The sequence below is a fragment of the Culicoides brevitarsis genome, chromosome 3 (assembly GCF_036172545.1).
Source record: "Culicoides brevitarsis isolate CSIRO-B50_1 chromosome 3, AGI_CSIRO_Cbre_v1, whole genome shotgun sequence".
Classification (NCBI taxonomy): Eukaryota; Metazoa; Arthropoda; class Insecta; order Diptera; family Ceratopogonidae; genus Culicoides; species Culicoides brevitarsis.
This window is the reverse complement of record NC_087087.1, coordinates 13,088,109-13,110,823: the sequence shown is the minus strand read 5'-3', so window position 1 is coordinate 13,110,823 and position 22,715 is coordinate 13,088,109. Positions and strand designations below refer to the sequence as shown.

General features: G+C 28.9%; 4 protein-coding genes across 4 annotated transcripts; 2 read left to right on the top strand and 2 right to left on the bottom strand.

The window, feature by feature from the left end:
- Positions 1 to 4,822: 4,822 nt before the first annotated feature.
- On the top strand, positions 4,823 to 6,545 carry LOC134833235 (ubiquitin carboxyl-terminal hydrolase 14). Its single transcript, XM_063847491.1, has 2 exons — positions 4,823 to 5,001; positions 5,074 to 6,545. Exons 1-2 carry the CDS (start codon positions 4,915 to 4,917, stop codon positions 6,433 to 6,435), a joined length of 1,449 nt encoding a protein of 482 aa, XP_063703561.1. The 5' UTR covers positions 4,823 to 4,914; the 3' UTR covers positions 6,436 to 6,545.
- A 1,879-nt stretch (positions 6,546 to 8,424) lies between these two features.
- LOC134835217 (homeobox protein rough-like) lies at positions 8,425 to 14,040 on the bottom strand. Its single transcript, XM_063850086.1, has 3 exons — positions 13,665 to 14,040; positions 8,706 to 8,940; positions 8,425 to 8,575 (listed from the first exon to the last, which is right to left on the bottom strand). Exons 1-3 carry the CDS (start codon positions 14,038 to 14,040, stop codon positions 8,425 to 8,427), a joined length of 762 nt encoding a protein of 253 aa, XP_063706156.1.
- Positions 14,041 to 15,614: 1,574 nt separating this feature from the next.
- Positions 15,615 to 17,539, bottom strand: LOC134835063 (uncharacterized). Its single transcript, XM_063849914.1, has 3 exons — positions 17,274 to 17,539; positions 17,015 to 17,201; positions 15,615 to 16,318 (listed from the first exon to the last, which is right to left on the bottom strand). Exons 1-3 carry the CDS (start codon positions 17,361 to 17,363, stop codon positions 15,855 to 15,857), a joined length of 741 nt encoding a protein of 246 aa, XP_063705984.1. The 5' UTR covers positions 17,364 to 17,539; the 3' UTR covers positions 15,615 to 15,854.
- Positions 17,540 to 18,232: 693 nt separating this feature from the next.
- Positions 18,233 to 22,028, top strand: LOC134834981 (regulator of G-protein signaling 7). Its single transcript, XM_063849818.1, has 5 exons — positions 18,233 to 18,457; positions 18,899 to 19,188; positions 19,969 to 20,795; positions 20,854 to 20,979; positions 21,704 to 22,028. Exons 2-5 carry the CDS (start codon positions 19,066 to 19,068, stop codon positions 22,026 to 22,028), a joined length of 1,401 nt encoding a protein of 466 aa, XP_063705888.1. The 5' UTR covers positions 18,233 to 18,457; positions 18,899 to 19,065.
- The last annotated feature ends 687 nt before the right edge of the window (positions 22,029 to 22,715 follow it).

The window sequence follows — 22,715 nt, the reverse complement described above, 5'->3', positions numbered from 1 at the left end:
GTTTGGAAGTAAAAACGCTGATTTTTTTACAAGTCATTTTTTGACCAGTTTTAAGCCTAAAATTGAATAAATATTCATTCTAAAGTTGATTTCTGTTCATATTGGGTCGATATTTGATGAAACAAAAAAATCAGCGTTTGGAAGTAAAAACGCTGATTTTTTTGCAAGTCATTTTTTGACCAGTTTTAAGCCTAAAATTGAATAAATATTCATTCTAAAGTTGATTTCTGTTCATATTGGGTCGATATTTGATGAAACAAAAAAATCAGAGTTTGGAGGTTCAAACTCTGATTTTTTTGCAAGTCATTTTTTGATCACTTTTAAGCCTAAAATTGAATAAATATTCATTCTAAAGTTGATTTCTGTTCATATTGGGTCGATATTTGACGAAACAAAAAAATCAGCGATTGGAAGTAAAAACGCTGATTTTTTTTACAAGTCATTTTTTGACCACTTTTAAGCCTAAAATTGAATAAATATTCATTCTAAAGTTGATTTCTGTTCATATTGGGTCGATATTTGACGAAACAAAAAAATCAGAGTTTGGAGGTTCAAACTCTGATTTTTTTGCAAGTCAATTTTTGATCACTTTTAAGCCTAAAATTGAATAAATATTCATTCTAAAGTTGATTTCTGTTCATATTGGGTCGATATTTGACGAAACAAAAAAATCAGAGTTTGGAGGTTCAAACTCTGATTTTTTTGCAAGTCAATTTTTGATCACTTTTAAGCCTAAAATTGAATAAATATTCATTCTAAAGTTGATTTCTGTTCATATTGGGTCGATATTTGACGAAACAAAAAAATCAGCGTTTGGAAGTAAAAACGCTGATTTTTTTACAAGTCATTTTTTGACCAGTTTTAAGCCTAAAATTGAATAAATATTCATTCTAAAGTTGATTTCTGTTCATATTGGGTCGATATTTGACGAAACAAAAAAATCAGCGTTTGGAAGTAAAAACGCTGATTTTTTTGCAAGTCATTTTTTGATCACTTTTAAGCCTAAAATTGAATAAATATTCATTCTAAAGTTGATTTCTGTTCATATTGGGTCGATATTTGATGAAACAAAAAAATCAGCGTTTGGAAGTAAAAACGCTGATTTTTTTACAAGTCATTTTTTGATCACTTTTAAGCCTAAAATTGAATAAATATTCATTCTAAAGTTGATTTCTGTTCATATTGGGTCGATATTTGATGAAACAAAAAAATCAGCGTTTGGAAGTAAAAACGCTGATTTTTTTGCAAGTCATTTTTTGATCACTTTTAAGCCTAAAATTGAATAAATATTCATTCTAAAGTTGATTTCTGTTCATATTGGGTCGATATTTGATGAAACAAAAAAATCAGCGTTTGGAAGTAAAAACGCTGAAAAATCTTTTAAGCCTAAAATTGAATAAATATTCATTCTAAAGTTGATTTCTGTTCATATTGGGTCGATATTTGACGAAACAAAAAAATCAGAGTTTGGATGTAAAAACGCTGATTTTTTTGCAAGTCATTTTTTGATCACTTTTAAGCCTAAAATTGAATAAATATTCATTCTAAAGTTGATTTCTGTTCATATTGGGTCGATATTTGATGAAACAAAAAAATCAGAGTTTGAAGGTTCAAACTCTGATTTTTTTTTGCAAGTCATTTTTTGATCACTTTTAAGCCTAAAATTGAATAAATATTCATTCTAAAGTTGATTTCTGTTCATATTGGGTCGATATTTGACGAAACAAAAAAATCAGAGTTTGGAGGTTCAAACTCTGATTTTTTTGCAAGTCAATTTTTGATCACTTTTAAGCCTAAAATTGAATAAATATTCATTCTAAAGTTGATTTCTGTTCATATTGGGTCGATATTTGATGAAACAAAAAAATCAGCGTTTGGAAGTAAAAACGCTGATTTTTTTGCAAGTCATTTTTTGATCACTTTTAAGCCTAAAATTGAATAAATATTCATTCTAAAGTTGATTTCTGTTCATATTGGGTCGATATTTGATGAAACAAAAAAATCAGAGTTTGGAGGTTCAAACTCTGATTTTTTTGCAAGTCATTTTTTTTATCACTTTTAAGCCTAAAATTGAATAAATATTCATTCTAAAGTTGATTTCTGTTCATATTGGGTCGATATTTGATGAAACAAAAAAATCAGCGTTTGGAAGTAAAAACGCTGATTTTTTTGCAAGTCATTTTTTGATCACTTTTAAGCCTAAAATTGAATAAATATTCATTCTAAAGTTGATTTCTGTTCATATTGGGTCGATATTTGACGAAACAAAAAAATCAGCGTTTGGTAGTAAAAACGCTGATTTTTTTAACAAGTCATTTTTAATCACTTTTAAGCCTAAAATTGAATAAATATTCATTCTAAAGTTGATTTCTGTTCATATTGGGTCGATATTTGATGAAACAAAAAAATCAGCGATTGGAAGTAAAAACGCTGATTTTTTTGCAAGTCATTTTTTGATCACTTTTAAGCCTAAAATTGAATAAATATTCATTCTAAAGTTGATTTCTGTTCATATTGGGTCGATATTTGACGAAACAAAAAAATCAGAGTTTGGAGGTTCAAACTCTGATTTTTTTGCAAGTCATTTTTTGATCACTTTTAAGCCTAAAATTGAATAAATATTCATTCTAAAGTTGATTTCTGTTCATATTGGGTCGATATTTGACGAAACAAAAAAATCAGAGTTTGGAGGTTCAAACTCTGATTTTTTTGCAAGTCAATTTTTGATCACTTTTAAGCCTAAAATTGAATAAATATTCATTCTAAAGTTGATTTCTGTTCATATTGGGTCGATATTTGATGAAACAAAAAAATCAGCGTTTGGAAGTAAAAACGCTGATTTTTTTGCAAGTCATTTTTTGATCACTTTTAAGCCTAAAATTGAATAAATATTCATTCTAAAGTTGATTTCTGTTCATATTGGGTCGATATTTGATGAAACAAAAAAATCAGAGTTTGGAGGTTCAAACTCTGATTTTTTTGCAAGTCAATTTTTGATCACTTTTAAGCCTAAAATTGAATAAATATTCATTCTAAAGTTGATTTCTGTTCATATTGGGTCGATATTTGACGAAACAAAAAAATCAGAGTTTGGAGGTTCAAACTCTGATTTTTTTGCAAGTCAATTTTTGATCACTTTTAAGCCTAAAATTGAATAAATATTCATTCTAAAGTTGATTTCTGTTCATATTGGGTCGATATTTGACGAAACAAAAAAATCAGAGGTTGGAGGTTAAAAACTCTGATTTTTTTACAAGTCATTTTTTGATCACTTTTAAGCCTAAAATTGAATAAATATTCATTCTAAAGTTGATTTCTGTTCATATTGGGTCGATATTTGACGAAACAAAAAAATCAGAGTTTGGAGGTTCAAACTCTGATTTTTTTGCAAGTCATTTTTTGATCACTTTTAAGCCTAAAATTGAATAAATATTCATTCTAAAGTTGATTTCTGTTCATATTGGGTCGATATTTGATGAAACAAAAAAATCAGAGTTTGGAGGTAAAAACTCTGATTTTTTTGCAAGTCAATTTTTGATCACTTTTAAGCCTAAAATTGAATAAATATTCATTCTAAAGTTGATTTCTGTTCATATTGGGTCGATATTTGACGAAACAAAAAAATCAGAGTTTGGAGGTTCAAACTCTGATTTTTTTGCAAGTCAATTTTTGATCACTTTTAAGCCTAAAATTGAATAAATATTCATTCTAAAGTTGATTTCTGTTCATATTGGGTCGATATTTGACGAAACAAAAAAATCAGAGTTTGGAGGTTCAAACTCTGATTTTTTTGCAAGTCAATTTTTGATCACTTTTAAGCCTAAAATTGAATAAATATTCATTCTAAAGTTGATTTCTGTTCATATTGGGTCGATATTTGACGAAACAAAAAAATCAGCGTTTGGAAGTAAAAACGCTGATTTTTTTACAAGTCATTTTTTGACCAGTTTTAAGCCTAAAATTGAATAAATATTCATTCTAAAGTTGATTTTTGTTCATATTGGGTCGATATTTGATGAAACAAAAAAATCAGAGTTTGGAGGTTCAAACTCTGATTTTTTTGCAAGTCATTTTTTGATCACTTTTAAGCCTAAAATTGAATAAATATTCATTCTAAAGTTGATTTCTGTTCATATTGGGTCGATATTTGACGAAACAAAAAAATCAGAGTTTGGAGGTTCAAACTCTGATTTTTTTGCAAGTCAATTTTTGATCACTTTTAAGCCTAAAATTGAATAAATATTCATTCTAAAGTTGATTTCTGTTCATATTGGGTCGATATTTGACGAAACAAAAAAATCAGAGTTTGGAGGTTCAAACTCTGATTTTTTTGCAAGTCAATTTTTGATCACTTTTAAGCCTAAAATTGAATAAATATTCATTCTAAAGTTGATTTCTGTTCATATTGGGTCGATATTTGATGAAACAAAAAAATCAGCGTTTGGAAGTAAAAACGCTGATTTTTTTACAAGTCATTTTTTGACCACTTTTAAGCCTAAAATTGAATAAATATTCATTCTAAAGTTGATTTCTGTTCATATTGGGTCGATATTTGATGAAACAAAAAAATCAGAGTTTGGAGGTTCAAACTCTGATTTTTTTTGCAAGTCAATTTTTGATCACTTTTAAGCCTAAAATTGAATAAATATTCATTCTAAAGTTGATTTCTGTTCATATTGGGTCGATATTTGACGAAACAAAAAAATCAGAGTTTGGAGGTTCGGTGATCGGAATGGAAAAAACCGGTGATCGGAATGGAAAAATCGGTGCCGGAAATAAAAACTTCCCGTCACTCGCCTCATTCGCTGTCATTAATGTCATTACGAAGCAAAATCGTTCGTTCGCCCGTCGTTGTTTTTATACCCGAAATCGTAGCTGAAATACACAAAATTTAAATTAAAAAAAGCCAGAAAAATGCCTACCTACAACATCAAAGTGAAATGGGGCAAGGAGAACTACAGAGTCGACGTGAATACGGACGAGGATGTGATGCTCTTCAAGGTGAGTCCTTCGCTTTTTTTTTCGTCGTTCCAATCATTACTCAGCTTTTTTTTTCTTTCGGCGAAATTTCAGGCCCAGCTCTTTGCGCTGACCGGCGTTCAACCGGATCGGCAGAAAATCGTGTGCAAAGGCGTCTCGCTGAAAGACGACGAATGGAATATCGAGTTGAAAAACAACGCCGTTTGCCTGTTGCTCGGCACAAAGGAGGAATTACAAACGGAGCCCGTGGAAAAAGTCAAGTTTATCGAGGACATGAACGAAAGTGAGTTGGCGACAGCGATGGATTTGCCCGCCGGCCTCACAAATTTGGGCAATACGTGTTACATGAATGCCACGGTGCAGTGTTTGCGTGCCGTACCTGAGCTCCGCGACGCCCTCAAGACGTACCGCGACGACATGTCGCTCGCTGCGGCGCAATCTATCACGCTTGCCCTCAAAGGCGCCTTCGAGCAAATGGAGAAAAGTAGCACGGTGACGCCAATTTTGCTCTTGCAAACGCTTCACATGGCATTTCCGCAGTTTGCGGCAGCGGGAGAAAATGGCGCTTATCGTCAGCAGGACGCCAACGAATGTCTCACGGAAATGATGAAGATGCTGCAACAAAAATTGCCTGTCGCACCGGGTCCTGGGTCCAGCAAATACAATTCCTTCATCGATCAGTACTTTGGGGGATCGTTCGATGTCGAGATGAAATGCGTGGAAGCGGAAGACGAGCCCGTTTCAAAGTCAAAAGAGAATTTTTTGCAACTCAGTTGCTTCATTTCGCCCGAAGTCAAGTACATGCACAGCGGTTTGCAGTCCCGCTTGAAGGAACAACTCACGAAAATGTCGTCGACACTGGGCCGCGATGCCGTTTACACAAAATCTTCGTTAATTAGTCGTCTGCCTGCCTATTTGACGGTGCAATTTGTGCGTTTTCAGTACAAGGCAAAGGACGCCATTAACGCGAAAATCTTGAAAGACATCAAATTTACGATGGAATTTGACGCTTTTGAGCTCTGTTCGCCCGAATTGCAGCAAAAATTGACGCCGGCACGCGAAAAATTCAAGGAGATCGAGGATGCCAACATGGAAAAAGCGGCAAAACTCAAGGATACCCGAAGCACGGGCGATACGAAGGAGAAGACGAAACAACTGCCATACTGGTTCGAGGATGATTTGGGCAGCAATAATAGTGGTTATTATCAACTTGAGGCAGTTTTGACGCATCAAGGACGTTCGAGTAGTTCGGGACATTATGTTGGTTGGGCGCGTCAAAAGGGCGACGTTTGGGCGAAATTTGACGATGACACGGTGTCGCAAGTGACTTCCGAGGATATTTTGCGGTTGTCGGGCGGAGGCGATTGGCATTGTGCGTATGTCTTGATTTACGGACCTAAACCGCTGGAAGTGCCCGCTGACGTGGAGGAAGTTGAACCAATGGCGACGGAATAAAAAATATCGATGATGAAAAATAAAAAAAAAATTAAAATTAACTCTTTCTATATGCTTAAAATTTAAAAAATGAGAAAAAATAAATTAATAATTCAAGAATTTTTTTTTTATTTTTTTAACTTTAAAATATTGCGATTAAAAATAAAAATTGTTCAATTTTTATTAAATTATTTTTTATGAGTATTATTTTGAGTTTTTTTTTTTTAAAGAATTAGAATTTCACATAATTTTGCAATTTTTTTCCAATTATTTAATTTTTGAATCGAAATCAATCAAAAATTACAAAATTCAAAGAAAATTTAGGGTAGGTATGTATTTTTTAATAATTTTTTGATATATTTTTGAGATTTAATATATATTTTATTTATTTAATAAATCACAGTCTGGTATTATTTTTTAATATTATTATTTTTTTTAAAATGAATATTTGTAAAAAAAAATAAATAATTATATTTTTTAATTTTAGAGAGTGGTCAAATACTTTAATATTATTTATTTAATAAAGCAGAATTATTTAATAAATTGATTATATCAATTTAACATTTTTTTAATTTAATTAATTTAATTAATTTTTTTTTATTTAATTTTTTATTTTTTATTTTTTTTTTAAATAAAAAAAATTAAAAATTAAAATAAATTTTTAAATTAAAAAAATTACATTAGAAATAAATAAATAAAAAAATTACTGATGAAAAGAAAAAAAATTTTTGATTAAAAAACAATTTTTAAATTTTATTTATTGTCTTCAATAATTTTTATTTATTTTAAAATAAGAAAAAAATTGTGAAGAAATCAAAAATTTAACGTGGATTTGTTTTTCCAAAAAATTTTTACAAGGTGAATTTTTTTATGGAATTTTTAAAATTTAAAATTAATTTTAAATAAAATTATATTCTTATATAGATGAAAACCACTGAAATTTAATTAAATCCATAAAATAAATATAGAATATTTTTTTAATTATTTTATTTATATATTTTTTTAGAAAACTATCACGAGATAATTTTTTTATATTTTTTTTTATATTTTAACTTTTTAATTAAATTTTAAAATATTTTTATTCATTAACTTTTATTTGTTTATTAATTTATTTTTTAACTAAAAAATTTTATTGAATTTATTTAATTAATTTTAATTAATTTAATTTAATTTATTTTATTAAATCAATTATTTATTTATACCTATGTATATTATTTTTCTTAAAAAAAATAATTAATTAAAATTTAATTTTATTTAAAAAAAAAAATGAAAAAAAATAAGTTTTGATGTAAAATGAAATATTTTAAAAATTTGCAATTGCCTTATCTCTTTCAATATCATGAAAATAAAATAAAATGTTTTTAGTATTTTGTTCAATAAATTTATTTATTTTTAAATAAATTTAAAAATTAATGTAATTAATTTAAATTTGAATTTTATTTTTTCAATTTCAATTTTTAAACCAACCTTATAGGTGAAAAAATAATTTTTATAAATTTTTTAATTTAAATAATTTTTTTTAGTATTCATTATTCAAATCACAATTAGGTATTTATTATTATTAATTTAATTAATTATTTAAACAAAAAAAACATTTTTAACTAATTTTGTTGAAAAAAATTATTTCAGATGTAAAATGAAATATTTTTTAAAATTCGCATTTGCCTTAACTCTTTCAATACGCTTATAAAAATACAAAAAAAAAACAAATTAATGACTCAAGAAAATAAAAAAAAAAAATAAAAATTACTTTTCTTCCTTCTGGAAAATTTCCCAGAATGTGGGAAGAAAATGAACAATGCCAACGATTCAATCAACATTTCCTGCTTATTCAAGCATTCAAATCACGAGAAAATTTTAATCATCCATCCAGCTGAAAAGAATAAATTACAAGAAAAAAAAAACTTCCTTTGTTCGACTAATGACTAGCAAAATATTTATTTTTATTCCAAAATGAGATCAAATGTCTTACATAATAATTTACAAAAAAAAAAAATAAATAAATAAATTTTAATCAATTGTTTTATTGCTATCATTATTACTATTACTATTTAGCGATAATTTATTTTTTTCATAAAAATTTTGTGGGATCGCTGTCGATGGAAAGGGCGCAAAATGCTGATAAGCACCGATAAAGGCGCCATTTGCCGCAGCTAAATTTCTGAAAAAAAATTAATAAAAAACGGAAGAAAAAATTAGAGCGGGTGCGTGTTAATTATTATTAGATTTATGACTCAAAAAAGTACGAGGAAGTCGTAAAAAAAATTGATTGTTATCGAGAAAAAAATTACCGATATTGCTGGTCAATTTGGGCTTTTTCGATGCGTTTGTCTTTGGCACGGCGATTCTGAAACCAAATTTTAATTTGTGTCTCGGACAGTTGCAACGTTTCCGCCAACTCGAAGCGACGACCTCTGCTAATGTACTCGTTCCGATGGAATTCAACCTCTAAGCGGAGTGTTTGGTCTGTGCTGAATGTCGTGCGTTGCCGACGAGGACGTCCTTCTTTGCGACGACGACGAGCCACTGAAAAGAGAAATTTTTAAAAATTAATTTTGGTCACATCCGTTTTCGCACTTTTTTTCGTGTGTGTTTTATGGGTTAATTTAATTAAAAGTGCAATGAGTGATTTTTTTGTGAATGAATGGAGTGAAGTATCGGATGGAAGAAGAGGGAGCAACATATGGTAAATTTGTGTGAATTTTTTGATTTATCTTTTAACGTTGTTTCTTTGTTTTGTTTTTGGTAAAATTCATTCAGAAATTTATTGATAGAAATTGTAGGATGAACATTTTTTTGGAAGATTAAAAGATATTTTTATTAAAGTTCATTAAAAAAATTGTTGAATTAAATTTTTTAAAAAATTAAAATGTCTTAAGTATATTTTTTTTGTTTTTGAGCAAAACGAAAAATATTAATATTTTAAAGTTAATTCATTAAAAAAAATTAAATTAAAAAAAATAATTATTGCGATTTTTGGCTTATTTTTTCTTTTACATATTTCATAGATTTAACGAAAATTTTATTTTATTTTAAAAAATCAAATAAAAAATTTAAAAGTTTTTAAATATATAAAAATATCCCAAAATTAAAAAATATTTTTTAAATAAAATTTTTAATTAATTTTTATTTTTAAAAAAAAATAAATTTAATAAATTTTAATCAAATAAAAATTCTTTTTATTTAATTAATTTAATTTAATTTTTTTATTTTTTTTAATAATTTAAACTAATATTTTTTTAATTGATTTAAATTTGATTATTTTTTTAAATCAATATTTAATAAAAATATTTTTATGATTTTAAAAAACAGTTTAAATAAAATTTTATTAAATTATTTTAAATATTTAATAATTTTAATTTTTTTTTTATTTTTGTTTTATTGAAAATGCAATTTATTTAAAAAGAATAATTTATTAAATTTTTAATTTTAATTTTGAAAGAATATTTAATACATAATTATTTTTTTTTTATTTTACAACATTTATTTGCTAAAAATATATTTTTTTAAAAATTAATTAATAAATTTAATTAAAATTTTTTTTTTAATATTATATCAATAGACTTTTGATCATTTGGTTTAAATATATAACTTATTTAAATATGTACAAGTTTTTATTTTTTGAATTATTTTTTTCAAAAATTTTAAATCCTTAAAAATTTTTATCCAACAAAAACTCGTAAAAAATTAAATTTGTTTAACAAAAAGTTTAAAATTTTAAAACTATTAAATATTTTAAACAAATTTTTCATTAAAACTAATTTTTATTTAAATTTTTTTAAAAAATGTTCACCCTACATTTCAAATAATTCACTTAAATTTCTCATATAATGAAGTCATCAATATCTTCACACGCTAAATGCATGTTAAACTATATATTTACCAAATTTAAAGGTATCATAATCCCACACAAAAAAAAACCTTGTTAATTAAATTAATAAATCATTGACAAATACATCCAGATATGATCTTTGTAAACACGCAATTATCAAATATTTAGAATGAACGAGGGTGTGATTAATATACTCTTCAAATTTTCCCCTTTTTTAAATTACCTATATGAATTTTTTTTTATGTAAAGAACGAGGAACCACAACTTTATTTGGACAATAATTTATTATGATTTTCATTTTGATCACTCCAAACATTAAATAAAGTGCATGCAATATGCTGAACAATAAACATGCGTCATAATAATCATGTCATTATGCCTCTTAAACAAACTAAGTAGATATTTTGGGGTGAATTATACGCTTATTATTTGATTCTAATGCGTGCGTATGTGCTCATCTTCTTTTTATCTGTTTGTTTGTTTGTTTATTCAATTACTAATTGTTTGTTAATCCTCTCGAAATGTTTTCTCTTATTATTTGATTAATCGTTATTAGGCATGAGAATTGATATTTAAAGGTTTTTCACGAGAATATCTCCTGAAACGTGAATTTCCGTTAGAATTTAAAAATTTAAAAAAAATGTAACTTGACACCATAAATGCTTCATTAAATGATTTGTGGCTAAAGTCATTACCTCTTCGGTTTGGCAGCTTAACTTTTGTCAGTTTTTTTTCATTAACATTTTTTTTCAGTAAATCAATGCAAAAAATTGCAAGAAAAAAATCGGAAGGGCTTCCTATTTAAATATCAATTACCAAAGGGACAGAGCAAAAAGAGAGCTTATCAAGTGTAAGTAATGCAATGTCTTGTAAGAACGAAAGACGAAGCGGTAAAAAAGTAATAAATATCATCGTTTAAATGTCAAAAGGGCTTCGTTCAAAAAAGGTTTAGGGCATCCGATTGCGGAATTTGTCAATCAATGTTTAAATCCGTTCAGTTTTTTTTTTTACAAAAAAAAAAATAAATAAATAAAAAAATTTAAATAATGAACAAAGGAATCATCATCATCATAATTGACGTACAATTCAACGCAAAATAATCTGGCTTATTATTTTCTCGTTTTGTTGTTGAGCATCATTTTTCCATGCGATACACGCGTTTGTACAAGCAACAATAGCAATCTAATGATAATGTTGAATACTATACTTGAATGAGAAAAAAAGAAAATGATGGAAAATGTGTTGGAAATTTATTTATAACAAAACAGGAACAAACAATGTTCAGTTCTGTAGTTAAATTTCAATCCGTATTCATCATAAATTGTTATGATGATGATGATGCCAAATGTTTATTTTGTTGTATTTTGTAACAATTGATGGTGCTGGGGGCGAATGAGAGTTAAGTAACGTTTTTTTTGTTGATCTTTAATGGTAAAATTTGTGGCTAAATTAGCTTAAAGGTTTTTTTTAGTATTTACGTTAAAGTCTTTTTTTTTTTTAAAAAAATAATTTTCAACTATTTAAAGAAGTTTTTTAAGCCTTAAGTTCAATATTTAAAAATTTAATATTTATCTTAGAGCTCAGGTATTGAAAAAATTGTAAGAAATTAAATTAATTGAAAATTTACAGATAATTAATCTCAACTTTGTCAAGATGTAGCGATGTAGTCAAAACTTTAATTTATTTAAAATTAGTTACTGCAGGTTTTCTGAAGAAAAATTATTAAAGTCTGGTTGGTATTCGGATATTAAATAAATAAATATTAATTCCTTGAGAATCATATACTGAAGTGGCACGGCTGACACAATGATGTCATTGCTGAAATCCAAAGCTAAAACTATCCCGATAAGTATGTGAACCAAATCAATGAACGTTTAATAAAAAATAATTATTAATAATAATAATATTTCATGTTTGTTCATCTCAGTCGTTCTTTCGTAATACTAAGTCTTAGTTGATCACACTTTGGGAATCGGCGTTATAACAGTAAAATTCTATACCTCCAGTGGCTTTCATTCCGACGTACATACTTTCATTAAAAATTATATCGATCAACCAGCTCATCGCAATTCATTTATGGAAGTTTGTCCCACTATAGGACAATATACGTAATTTTAAATTTAATTTCGTGTTTTTAATGAAATTAATCAAATACGAATTATAAATAATTTGTATAATCTTCGGTTAATGGCTTTACTGTGCTTTCTGACACCTTCCGACATCGACTAAATTTATTTCCCAAATTTAAACACCAAAGCTCAAAGATCACCATTTCCAGCTCGTCAAGGGATTGCTATTTTTTTCGAAACATTTTTAATGTGCCTTATAATAGAACTAATTTCTTGTGGTATTAAGACTATGTTAGATAACCTTTTCCGTAATATTCAACTAAAGTGAGGTAGAATCGTTGTTTTATTTGATCCACAATGTCCTCAATAGTTCTAATGATGTTTTTTGACACGGACTGATATAGACATCTCGATAGTATTGAATAAACTTTCTTGAGTGTGGTATATGCCTTCCAAATAAATCGTGCCATCGAAAATAGATTCAGAAGATCCATTGATAAACATTAAAAAAAAAGGTTTTCCTCCAAATTTCCCAAAAGCTCCTTTTTATGTTCATAGAATTATGTTTTTGTTCTAAGAAATAAGAAAAATTAAATAAAATTAAATTTATAAAAACTTACAATCGTCACGAAATCCGTGAATGCTCCCCAATGCGCCACAGCATATTCCCACACAAAAAATGTTCACCAATCAAAATCGCTCATTTAACTTATCTCGCTCATGAATGGGGAAAATTCTGCACACTGCGTAAAAATATCCTCTGTACACGTCTCGCATTCACATCGCATTTTCCGCATGAAATTTTTTCCTCTCTCCTTGACAAATGAGATTAGGACGATATTTATCGCACACACACACAATATTGTGGGTGTTCATGTGTGCAATTTTTAATCCAATCATAATATAAATGTTTTGGTGTCGATTCTTGATTTTTCTTCACATCAAGGAAAAATTCCCAAAGTTAACTCGATCCAGTATTTTTTTTTTCGTGTACGAGAAAAATTACATGAAACATTTTTGCGTGAATTTTTCCAGATGTTTTTCAATTGTTCGGCACCAAACAATGGAAAAACTTTCGAAATGTTGTCCGAAAAAAGTACCAAAAAAAAAAAATAAATACTTGTAGAAAACATAAGACGATTACAAGAGCTTATAATAAAAATTTCAATTTTTCTGTCGCTATCGCAAACAATCGACGACGACGCTGGAACTGGATTTCACACAATAGCATTATAGTGAGTATAATAAGCTGGAAAAATATTTCTTTTCATCTTTTGTTTGTGTGATTTTTCTTCAAAAATAAAATTTATTTTTATCCTTTCACACAAAAATTAATCAAAAATACTTACGAAATGCAGCCAAGCCTGGAGGAAAAACTGGAGCTTCTCTGGAAATTCCAATCATGTCGCGTAAACTCTCGAAATGCGAAGGAAATCCTTGTCTCATCATGCTATTTTCCATTTGTCTTTCGTACACGGAAAAAGCATGCTTTTCAGATTCACTTTCGACGGAATTATTTGAACTGCTTGGAGAATTAGGCAAACTAAATTCCTCGGAAATTTTATCGCGACTTTCATCTTTGTTGGATTCCAAATGCCCGTAAAGCCTTTCGAAGAATTTCCTTGGCGACGAGGGACGATTCATAATTTCAGGTTTTTCGTTATTATTACCATAAGGTTCGGAATTTGTTTTATTTTTATTATTATTTTGTGAAATTTTATCCATTTCTGACAACATTTTTTTTATATATTTTTTTTAAATAATTCTTTTTTGCATTCTTTTAATTTTTTTATTATTTTAAATATTTTTTTCTTTTATTTAAAAGGATTCTTTTAATAACATTTTTTTTATAATAAAATTCTCTGTCACAATTTTTAATATTTTTCTTTTTTTACAAAAATTAATTCAATCACTTTTTTTGTATTTTTTTTCAGTTAAAGCTTTTTTGCTTGCCACAAAAAATTTCCCGACCGATCAAGTTGCCTGTCAAATTAATACTACCCACTTTTGAAAAATTTCGCTACTGCAATGTTTGAATGCTACAGTGGATCTCTACGACGAAGTACGTGAGTATAGACGAAAAGGTACGATCCTTCCTTTAATGCTCTTCCTCGTTGTAGTGTGTGTATCTATAAAGGTATTGTTTATGTTGGTAGTAAACGGAAGCGATGTATGATAGGAGTAAGTTTTTAGTTTTTTTTTTTGGGCTGACATGATTTCTTACTACACACACATTTTTACTACTCCATTTAATGCTCTTTCTTATTTTTTTTTCACAACAAAAATTTCTAAAATGGAGTTCTTGTTTTGTATTGTTTGTTAGTAATCCACGAGAAAATATTTTTTTTGTCGTGAGGATTTAAAAGTTAAAATTTGTGTTTGATGAATAAAATTTTAAATTTGATTTTTTTTTTGCATAAAAAATTTTTAATTTAAATTTTTAATAATTAATTAATTTTTTTAATGTTGATATTTTTCGTAAAATTTTAAATTATAAGCCAAAAAATTAAATATGAAAAGAAGTTGATTTTTCAAATTTTTAATAAATTTAATTTTATAAAATAATTTTTTCTGAAAAAAATTTATTTTTAATTTTTATTTTATTGTTTTTTAAAATTTTATTAATTTATTTAAATTAAATGAGATAAATAAATAAATAAATATTAATTTAAATAAGATTAATTCAATTTAATTAAATTAAATTTTTCTTTATATTTTAATTATGTATTTTTTTTTAATGAGAAACAAAACTTGAAAATTTTATGAAAAAAAAAATTAAAAAATCAACATTAAAAAATTTGATTTTAATAAAAACAGAAAGATTCTTAAATTAATAATTTCAGTTAAATTAATTATTTTACTGTTTTTCAAATTTTAATTAATATTTTTCGTTAAATAATTTAAAAAATAACTAAAAATTAAATTTGAGAAAAATTATTAAAATCTTTTACAAGAATTTCAAAATTTGAATTTTAATATTTAGTGAATTAATTTAATTCGAATAAATTAGAAATTAATTAATTTAAAAAAGTTTAACCAAATTTTTAAAATTTAACTTAAATTAATATTTTGATTAAAAAATAATTATGAAAACTTATAATTCATCAAAATTTGTTAAATTTATATTTTTGATTAAAATACAATTTTAGCATGAAAAATCTAGTTCAACTTTTGAATTGGAGACATTTTCAGTAATATTTTTGGAGTAAAATTCTATTTCTCTGCTATTTAATTTTTAATTATTGCTATATCTTTAATATTTTTTTTAGCTTGGTTTGATTAAAATTTGATGTGTTTCTATTTCTTTTCGTTAATAACATTGATAAAGTGGAAGATATTTTTTTCTATAGATTTATATAGATTTTTTGTTAGTTTTAATATTGATAAGTCTCTATGTTCTGTTGTTTTCTATTAAATTTACCAAAAAAATTCTATTTACTCGACTATTTTTACGAAAAAAAAAATTTTTTTGTCTCATTTTAGGCACAGTGAACATCTGGTCCATGTGCGATCAATTTCCTCATATCTCAGGTAAGTTCTTACATCAAATAACTCTCCTCCGCTGCCAAATCCGACACGTAATGCTTTAGCCCAATATCACCCAGATACATATTTTCCTTGCGATAATGATACGGAATGGAGTTTCTGCGCGGTGCGGGCGGCAACGGAATCGGAATTGTCGCCATGTGTCTCATTTTTTGCATTTGGCGCACCGTTTGGTAGTAAGCTTGCACAATGCACCAAATTACGAGATTAAAAGACGTCATGATGCCACAAAAGATCCAATATTGCACTTCGCCGCCGCTGTAGTACAAAACATTAAACTCCGAATTGGCAGCTGCTACCATCACAGCAAGCACGAGAATCGCACCGATCGAATCGAGAATGAGCCATGGTAACATCAGTTCTGAACGATTTCGTAACGTGCCGATGAGAAGGCCAAGGCAACTGAGAAGGTAAATGGCGGAAATGGCTGTGCCGATGTACAAAATTACCAAAGTCACTAAAAAATTTTTAAAAAATATTAAAATTTAGTTTAAAACTTTTTTCAGGATTACAAAACTTTTTAAATCAAAAATCAAATTTATTTGACTTAAGACTTAAACTACTATTTCAGCCAGAACATTAAGCTTAAGTAAGAGTTTTAAGTAAATGCTTATACTTAAGTTCTGCTTAAGTCGAAAACTTTTAGAAAAAACAAAATTAAATTAAAAAAAATATATTTTTTTCTTGACTTATCTTTATAGTAAGGCTTAAGCTAAAGAAAAAGTTTATTTAAGTCAAAAGTTAAATTTTTAAATTTTTGAGCAAGTTTTGGGAAAAGATTAATTTTTTTTTTAATTTTTAAAAATTTTGGTAATTTTGGTAGTTTTTAATTTGGTGAATTTGGTAAAATTGACTTAAGTCAAAAATTTTGACATTTGACTTAAGAAGTTTTGCAACCCTGATAAAAATAGAAAACATAAAAACTTATTCAACTTTTGACTTAATTTTAAGCGTAAGCGAAAGAAAAATCAAGTAAAATCTTCTGATTTAAGCTTTTCCTTGAGCAAAAGTTAAAAGTTTTCACTTAATTAGCTTTTTATTGAAACTTAAGAAAAAAACAATTTGACTTAATGACTTAAGTCAAGTTTAAGTTTTAAGTTAAGCTTAAGTCATATTTTTTTGCACCATTGATTATTTTCAGAAAATGACTCACCAAACGCCAAATGTGATGCAGACTTGAAGCGAACAGTGTTGAGACTCTCTCCCGTGGACAATGTCGGAATAAAAATATAATCCTCACGCTCCTTTTGGTCAGCGATATCAGCAGACAGAATACTTGTCATTTCCTCTGCATGCACGAGTCCCAAGAGCATTACAAACATCAAAAAGTGAGCAATTAGCTACAAGTAAAAATACAAAAATCGATAAAATTCAAAGTGAAAATGAATTTTTAGACAAAAAAATCAACTTACAACTTGATAAATAGCCACCAAAATAGCGGAAATTCTCAAATTTTTGGGCAACATTTGAACAGCCACCAAATTCCTTACGCGTGAAATCATTTTTGTTGTTTCTTAATTGGTTTATTGTTTGCAGTTTCTTATATAATTCAGGTAACGTATAAATTTTCACTAATTTTTAACAAATGTTCAGGTGAGAAAAGCTTTTCTTCAGCATTTTTACGAACGAAATTTGCTGAAAAATATTTTTTGCTGTTTAATGTGTATTATTTGTGATTTTTTTTTGTTTGTAGGCGATGAAGATGATAAACACAAGAAGCAAGCAAAACAAATTTTTATGAAATTTTCAAGGGTAAAAATTATTGACGCATGCGACGTGGCAACTGGAAAGTGGAATTGTTGCCTAAAATTGATAAATTATTAAAATTTTTGTCTTTTTAGGAAAATATTGAATGAAAAGTGCCTCAAAACCTGATGAAACAAAGGAAACCAAGGAAAATGTTTTACTCCAAAAACATTTAAGTAGATTTGATGCTACTTTCACGTGCTATTTCGGCGTTAATGCCATTCCAACATCCCGCATTCCATGATGTCTGGTGAATTTCATTCATAAATTCGGTGAATGAAATTTTGACGTTAATCGCATTTGCGCACTGGAGAACTTTAGTTACTCATTTTACATGAATTTACATCGTATTCTAGCTTTGTTCTCACAATTCAACGTAAATCAATGATTTTATTCTAAATATTTACATTAAAAAAATTAAAATTTTCCAAGTCTCGTGAGTAAAACGTGCTCCCAAGTAAATTTCCGGCAAAATTCAATTGTAAACACACGGAGAACCTCTCGCCATCTCGCCAAAAGAGAAATTCCATGGGAGAGAATTTGCGCAAGAGTTGCCTTGCTGCAGTGCGCATGAACCCGAAATTTTCGAACAAACGTCGTACAAAACAACTTGCACGAAAAATAAAACGGGAAAAGTGTCGCGAACGAAAAAACCAAAAATCTCGGGAAAATTTTAGTTTTTAGGGCAGAAAATTGTATAAAACTTTGCGAGAAATGCTGATTGCACGGAACAACGGGTCATGAGTTGGCCGTGTCGCGTTTAAAAGTGCTTTTTATCGAAGATAGCAAGAAGCAGAAAACGCCACGGAAAAAGAATTTTTAGTGGAACGGGAATCATTTAAATATCTGGGTACGCAAAATTCATCACAATTCAAGACTTTCTTTGATATTTAATGAGTTAAAATAGAATTTTTGACACAATCATGGTCTTTTTAAAGCATTTTTGGGCCTTTTGAGCAAGAAAACTCCCTAAAAATTAAGTTTCAAAATTTTTCCAGTGACACACATACACAGAAAAATGGATGCCATTTGGGAAAATTTGAGTCAGCAATTTTTTTTGCACAGAATAATTTCTTTCTTTTATGACCTAAAATCGAAATAAGAGTCAAAATATTCAATTTTCATGTAAATTTTGAAAGAAAATCAAAGTCAAAAAGAGATTAAATCGCATTAAAAGTATTTTTATTAGTACGATAACCACCTGGTGCTTCGACATGTCAATCGTAGCAAAGCAACAAAAAAAAAATGACATGCGAGGAAATTAGAAACTGAACTTTTTTCTCGTTTGCAGTGTGACACGCCGAGTTAATTGAACGCTAAAGTGACACGTCAGACAGGAAATTCAATAAAAGCATCCTGAAAATTGAATTGATATCTGTGCGTGTCGTGCTTGCCGAGGAAACAGGTGCAGCAACGAGAACCGAGTCAACTTCATCCGGGCTGGAAGGTAATTCGAAAATGGTAACTATGACGACAGAGACGGAAAAAGATAAGGCAGTTACTTCTGTTGTTCCAAAGAAAATGAGTGGAAATTTTCATGGTGCCAATGAAGATGCCCCCAATATTTTAGTGTATAAAAAGGTAAAAATTTCAAAACCTTTGTGCGGAAAATGGGTCAGACTGATCTCTTAAGCCTTAAACTTAAGGGATCAGAGTCACCCTTTGGGAGTCAAATTGACCGCTTAAGTGATTTTTCTGATCTCTAAAGCCTTAAGGAATCAACTTGATCATTTATAGGCCAAAAAAATCGATCCTTAAAAGAGATCATATAGATTTGATCGATCAATTTGATCCCTTCAAAAGATCTTTTTGATCCCTTCGAAAGGTCAATTCAATATCTTAAGCTTTAAGGTATCAAATTGACCTCTTGAAGGGATCAAAAGGATCTGTTGAACGGATCAAATTGATCTCTTCCAAAGATCGATTTTTTGATCATCCGCAGCTCGAAAGGGAATCAAGTTGATGTCTTAAGGGATTAGAAATTTCACTTAAGTCTTCAGGAGTTAATTTGACTCCTGAGGAGACAATTTGACTCCTGAGGAGACAATTTGACTCCTGAGGAGACAATTTGACTCCTGAGGAGACAAGTTGACTCCTGAGGAGACAAGTTGACTCCTGAGGAGACAAGTTGACTCCTGAGGAGATAAGTTGACTCCTGAGGAGACAATTTGACTCCTGAGGAGACAATTTGACTCCTGAGGAGACAATTTGACTCCTGAGGAGATAATTTGACTCCTGAGGAGACAATTTGACTCCTGAGGACACAATTTGACTCCCGAAGGATCAGTCTGATCCGATTTTCGCCCATTGGAAAATTTTTTGGATGTAAAATTTTGACTTTAATTTTTTTTCTTTGGGTAGATGGAAGCAATTATACAAAAGATGCAAGAAGAAGGAACCGGCGTGCCCGTACGTACCGTCAAAGCTTTCATGAGTAAAGTGCCGAGCGTTTTCACAGGCTCCGACCTTATTGCCTGGATGCAGAAAAACCTCAAGTTAGACGATGTCACGGAAGCACTACATCTTGCCAATTTACTCGCGTCACACGGTTATCTCTTTCCGATCGACGATCACTTACTTGCGGTAAAAAACGACGGCACTTTTTACCGTTTCCAAACACCCTATTTTTGGCCCTCGAGCTGCTGGGAGCCCGAAAATACAGACTACGCCGTCTACTTGTGCAAACGTACGATGCAGAATAAGGCGCGCCTTGAACTCGCGGACTACGAAGCTGAGAATCTCGCCAAATTACAGAAAATGTTTTCGCGGAAGTGGGAATTTATCTTCATGCAGGCGGAAGCGCAGAGCAAAGTCGACAAGAAACGCGATAAGCTCGAACGAAAAGTGCTTGACTCACAGGAAAGAGCATTCTGGGATGTGCATCGTCCGATGCCAGGTTGTGTGAATACCACAGAAATGGATATAAAAAAGGCGTATCGACGAGGTGCTTCGAGCTTAGGTAGCGGGTCTGCGGGCACGTCAAATAACCCGATCGAACAGACAAATAGGACGATTCATTTGCTGAAACAAAAGCTGGAGAAACGGACAATTAAGGTGTCAAAGGTCGCGGAATCGTATATTTCGTTTTTCGAGCAGTATCAGGAGTTTGACTACTTTTTATCACCACCGGACTTGCCTAATCCGTGGCTGACTGAGAACACAGAGTTGTGGGACGCGGAAAAGAATGCGTGAGTTGACCTTGAGAGTTTTTTAGGAGAATTTTATACAAATTTTGTATCTTTACAGTAAAGACATTTCACTAAAACGGGTAAAACGCTGGAGCTTTAGTCTCCGAGAACTACTTAATGATCCTATTGGACGAGAACAATTCACCAAATTCTTAGCCAAAGAATTTAGCGGAGAGAATTTGAAGTAAGTTTTATCTGAAATTTGTCTTTTGATAATTTTTTCATAGGTTTTCCAATAAAATTTTAATTTTTTGAGTTCTCAAGGTTCAAAGATTCGATTTTTTTTCAAAAATTTTATTAAAAAAAACTTTAATCTTTTAAAATGAATAAAGCAAGTGTCTCAATTTTTAACGCTTTTAAGGCTTTTTTGACAGCTGTCAAATATTCAAATAAATTTTTAGTTTCAAAAGTCTCAAAAATGTAGAAATCTAAAGATTTTAAACTATAATACTTTCCCGAATATTTAAATTCCCTCAAAAAATGGGCTAATTGTCAAAATTTTGACAGTTCATCGATTGACAGCTGTCAAAAATTTTCATAAAGTCTTAATTTTTAAACATTTTCAAGGCTAAACAGTTTTAATTTTTTCATTTTATTTCACAAAAATTAATACTTATCTTAATCAAATTTATCAAAAAAAAAATTAATATCTGTCAAAATTTGACATTTAAGTGTCAAAAATTTCATAAAACTTCATTTTTCCAACAAATTTGACGTTGATAGTTTTTAATTAATGAAAAATTATTTTAACATAAATTTTTCTTAGAAGTTTTTGTTATGAAAAATTCATTTTCTAAGAGAAAAAAATTTTTTTGAAATTTTCAAATTTGACAGCTGTCAAAAATTTTCAAAAAATTTCAATTTCAAAGTTTTTATGTTATAAAAAAAAAAAAAATTAATCTTTTCAGATTCTGGGAAGCGGTACAAGAGATGAAAACATTACCACAGTCCAAAATAAAAGAAGCTGCCACCGCAATCTTTGAGGAATTTTTGGCCCCAGAGTGCGCATGTCCTGTCAACATTGACTCAAAATCCCAAGAAATGGCACGCGAAGCCATGAAGGCGCCCACGATAAATCGGTGGTGCTTTGACATTGCTGCCGACCACGTGTACCATTTGATGCGAAGCGACTCGTATTCGCGCTACTTGCGCTCCGACATGTATAAAGAATTTTTAAATGGGTCTAAGAAAAAGGTAAAATCCATTCAGAATTTGTTCAGTGTTAAACGTTAAAAGTTCTGTTACAATTTACATTTAAATTTAACAATTAATTCACAAATCAATGTGTCTTGAGAATGCAAATTTATATATTTTTCTGTTTTTGTCATCCATCGATCGAATCATTTTCTCTAAATCTATCCTTAAATTCTTACCTTTTTTCATCCATTCATCGAATAATTCTGGTCCATGCCAGTCTCCTCTGAAATAAAAATAAAAAATATGTGGCAAAAAAGTGAACATAAGCAAATATTTTTACTATGCATTTAAAAAAATGCAAAAAAAAAAACTACTCGAGAAAATTAAGGGATTTTAAAAAAATAAAATTAATGAAAAAGAGAGAAATATAAAAAATTAGCTTTAATTAAAAAATAAGAGTTTTTTTTTAAAAGATGAAAAAATCATCACAAAACCGTGTTTCGGCTTAAAAAAAATACAAAATTCGCACTTTTTACTCAACAATTCTCTCAAAAGTCCTGTACATGTATAGAATAATTTCCTTTTTTGGCGAAACCATTGTCAAAGGTGGTTCAATTACTTGTACAAAAGAATTTTTCCCACCAAATCAAAGTAAATAAAAATAATAAATGAAGAGAAAACGGTAACGTCTACTTAAAAAAAATGAAAAAAAAAATAATTAAATAATAAACTATATTGTTGTGAGACATAATTAGGATGATAATACTCTACTAGCCTATTTTT

Coding starts and splice junctions, on each gene's coding strand:
- LOC134833235 (XM_063847491.1), top strand. CDS start 4,915: ATGCCTACCTACAACATCAAAGTGAAATGGGGCAAGGAGAACTACAGA. Junction 5,002..5,073: donor AGGATGTGATGCTCTTCAAG/GTGAGTCCTTCG, acceptor GCGAAATTTCAG/GCCCAGCTCTTTGCGCTGAC.
- LOC134835217 (XM_063850086.1), bottom strand. CDS start 14,040: ATGGATAAAATTTCACAAAATAATAATAAAAATAAAACAAATTCCGAA. Junction 8,941..13,664: donor TCCAGGCTTGGCTGCATTTC/GTAAGTATTTTT, acceptor TTCTCTTTTCAG/TGGCTCGTCGTCGTCGCAAA. Junction 8,576..8,705: donor CAAATTGACCAGCAATATCG/GTAATTTTTTTC, acceptor ATTTTTTTTCAG/AAATTTAGCTGCGGCAAATG.
- LOC134835063 (XM_063849914.1), bottom strand. CDS start 17,363: ATGATTTCACGCGTAAGGAATTTGGTGGCTGTTCAAATGTTGCCCAAA. Junction 17,202..17,273: donor TGGTGGCTATTTATCAAGTT/GTAAGTTGATTT, acceptor TTTTACTTGTAG/CTAATTGCTCACTTTTTGAT. Junction 16,319..17,014: donor TGCATCACATTTGGCGTTTG/GTGAGTCATTTT, acceptor AAAATTTTTTAG/TGACTTTGGTAATTTTGTAC.
- LOC134834981 (XM_063849818.1), top strand. CDS start 19,066: ATGGTAACTATGACGACAGAGACGGAAAAAGATAAGGCAGTTACTTCT. Junction 20,796..20,853: donor TGGGACGCGGAAAAGAATGC/GTGAGTTGACCT, acceptor GTATCTTTACAG/TAAAGACATTTCACTAAAAC. Junction 20,980..21,703: donor TTTAGCGGAGAGAATTTGAA/GTAAGTTTTATC, acceptor TAATCTTTTCAG/ATTCTGGGAAGCGGTACAAG.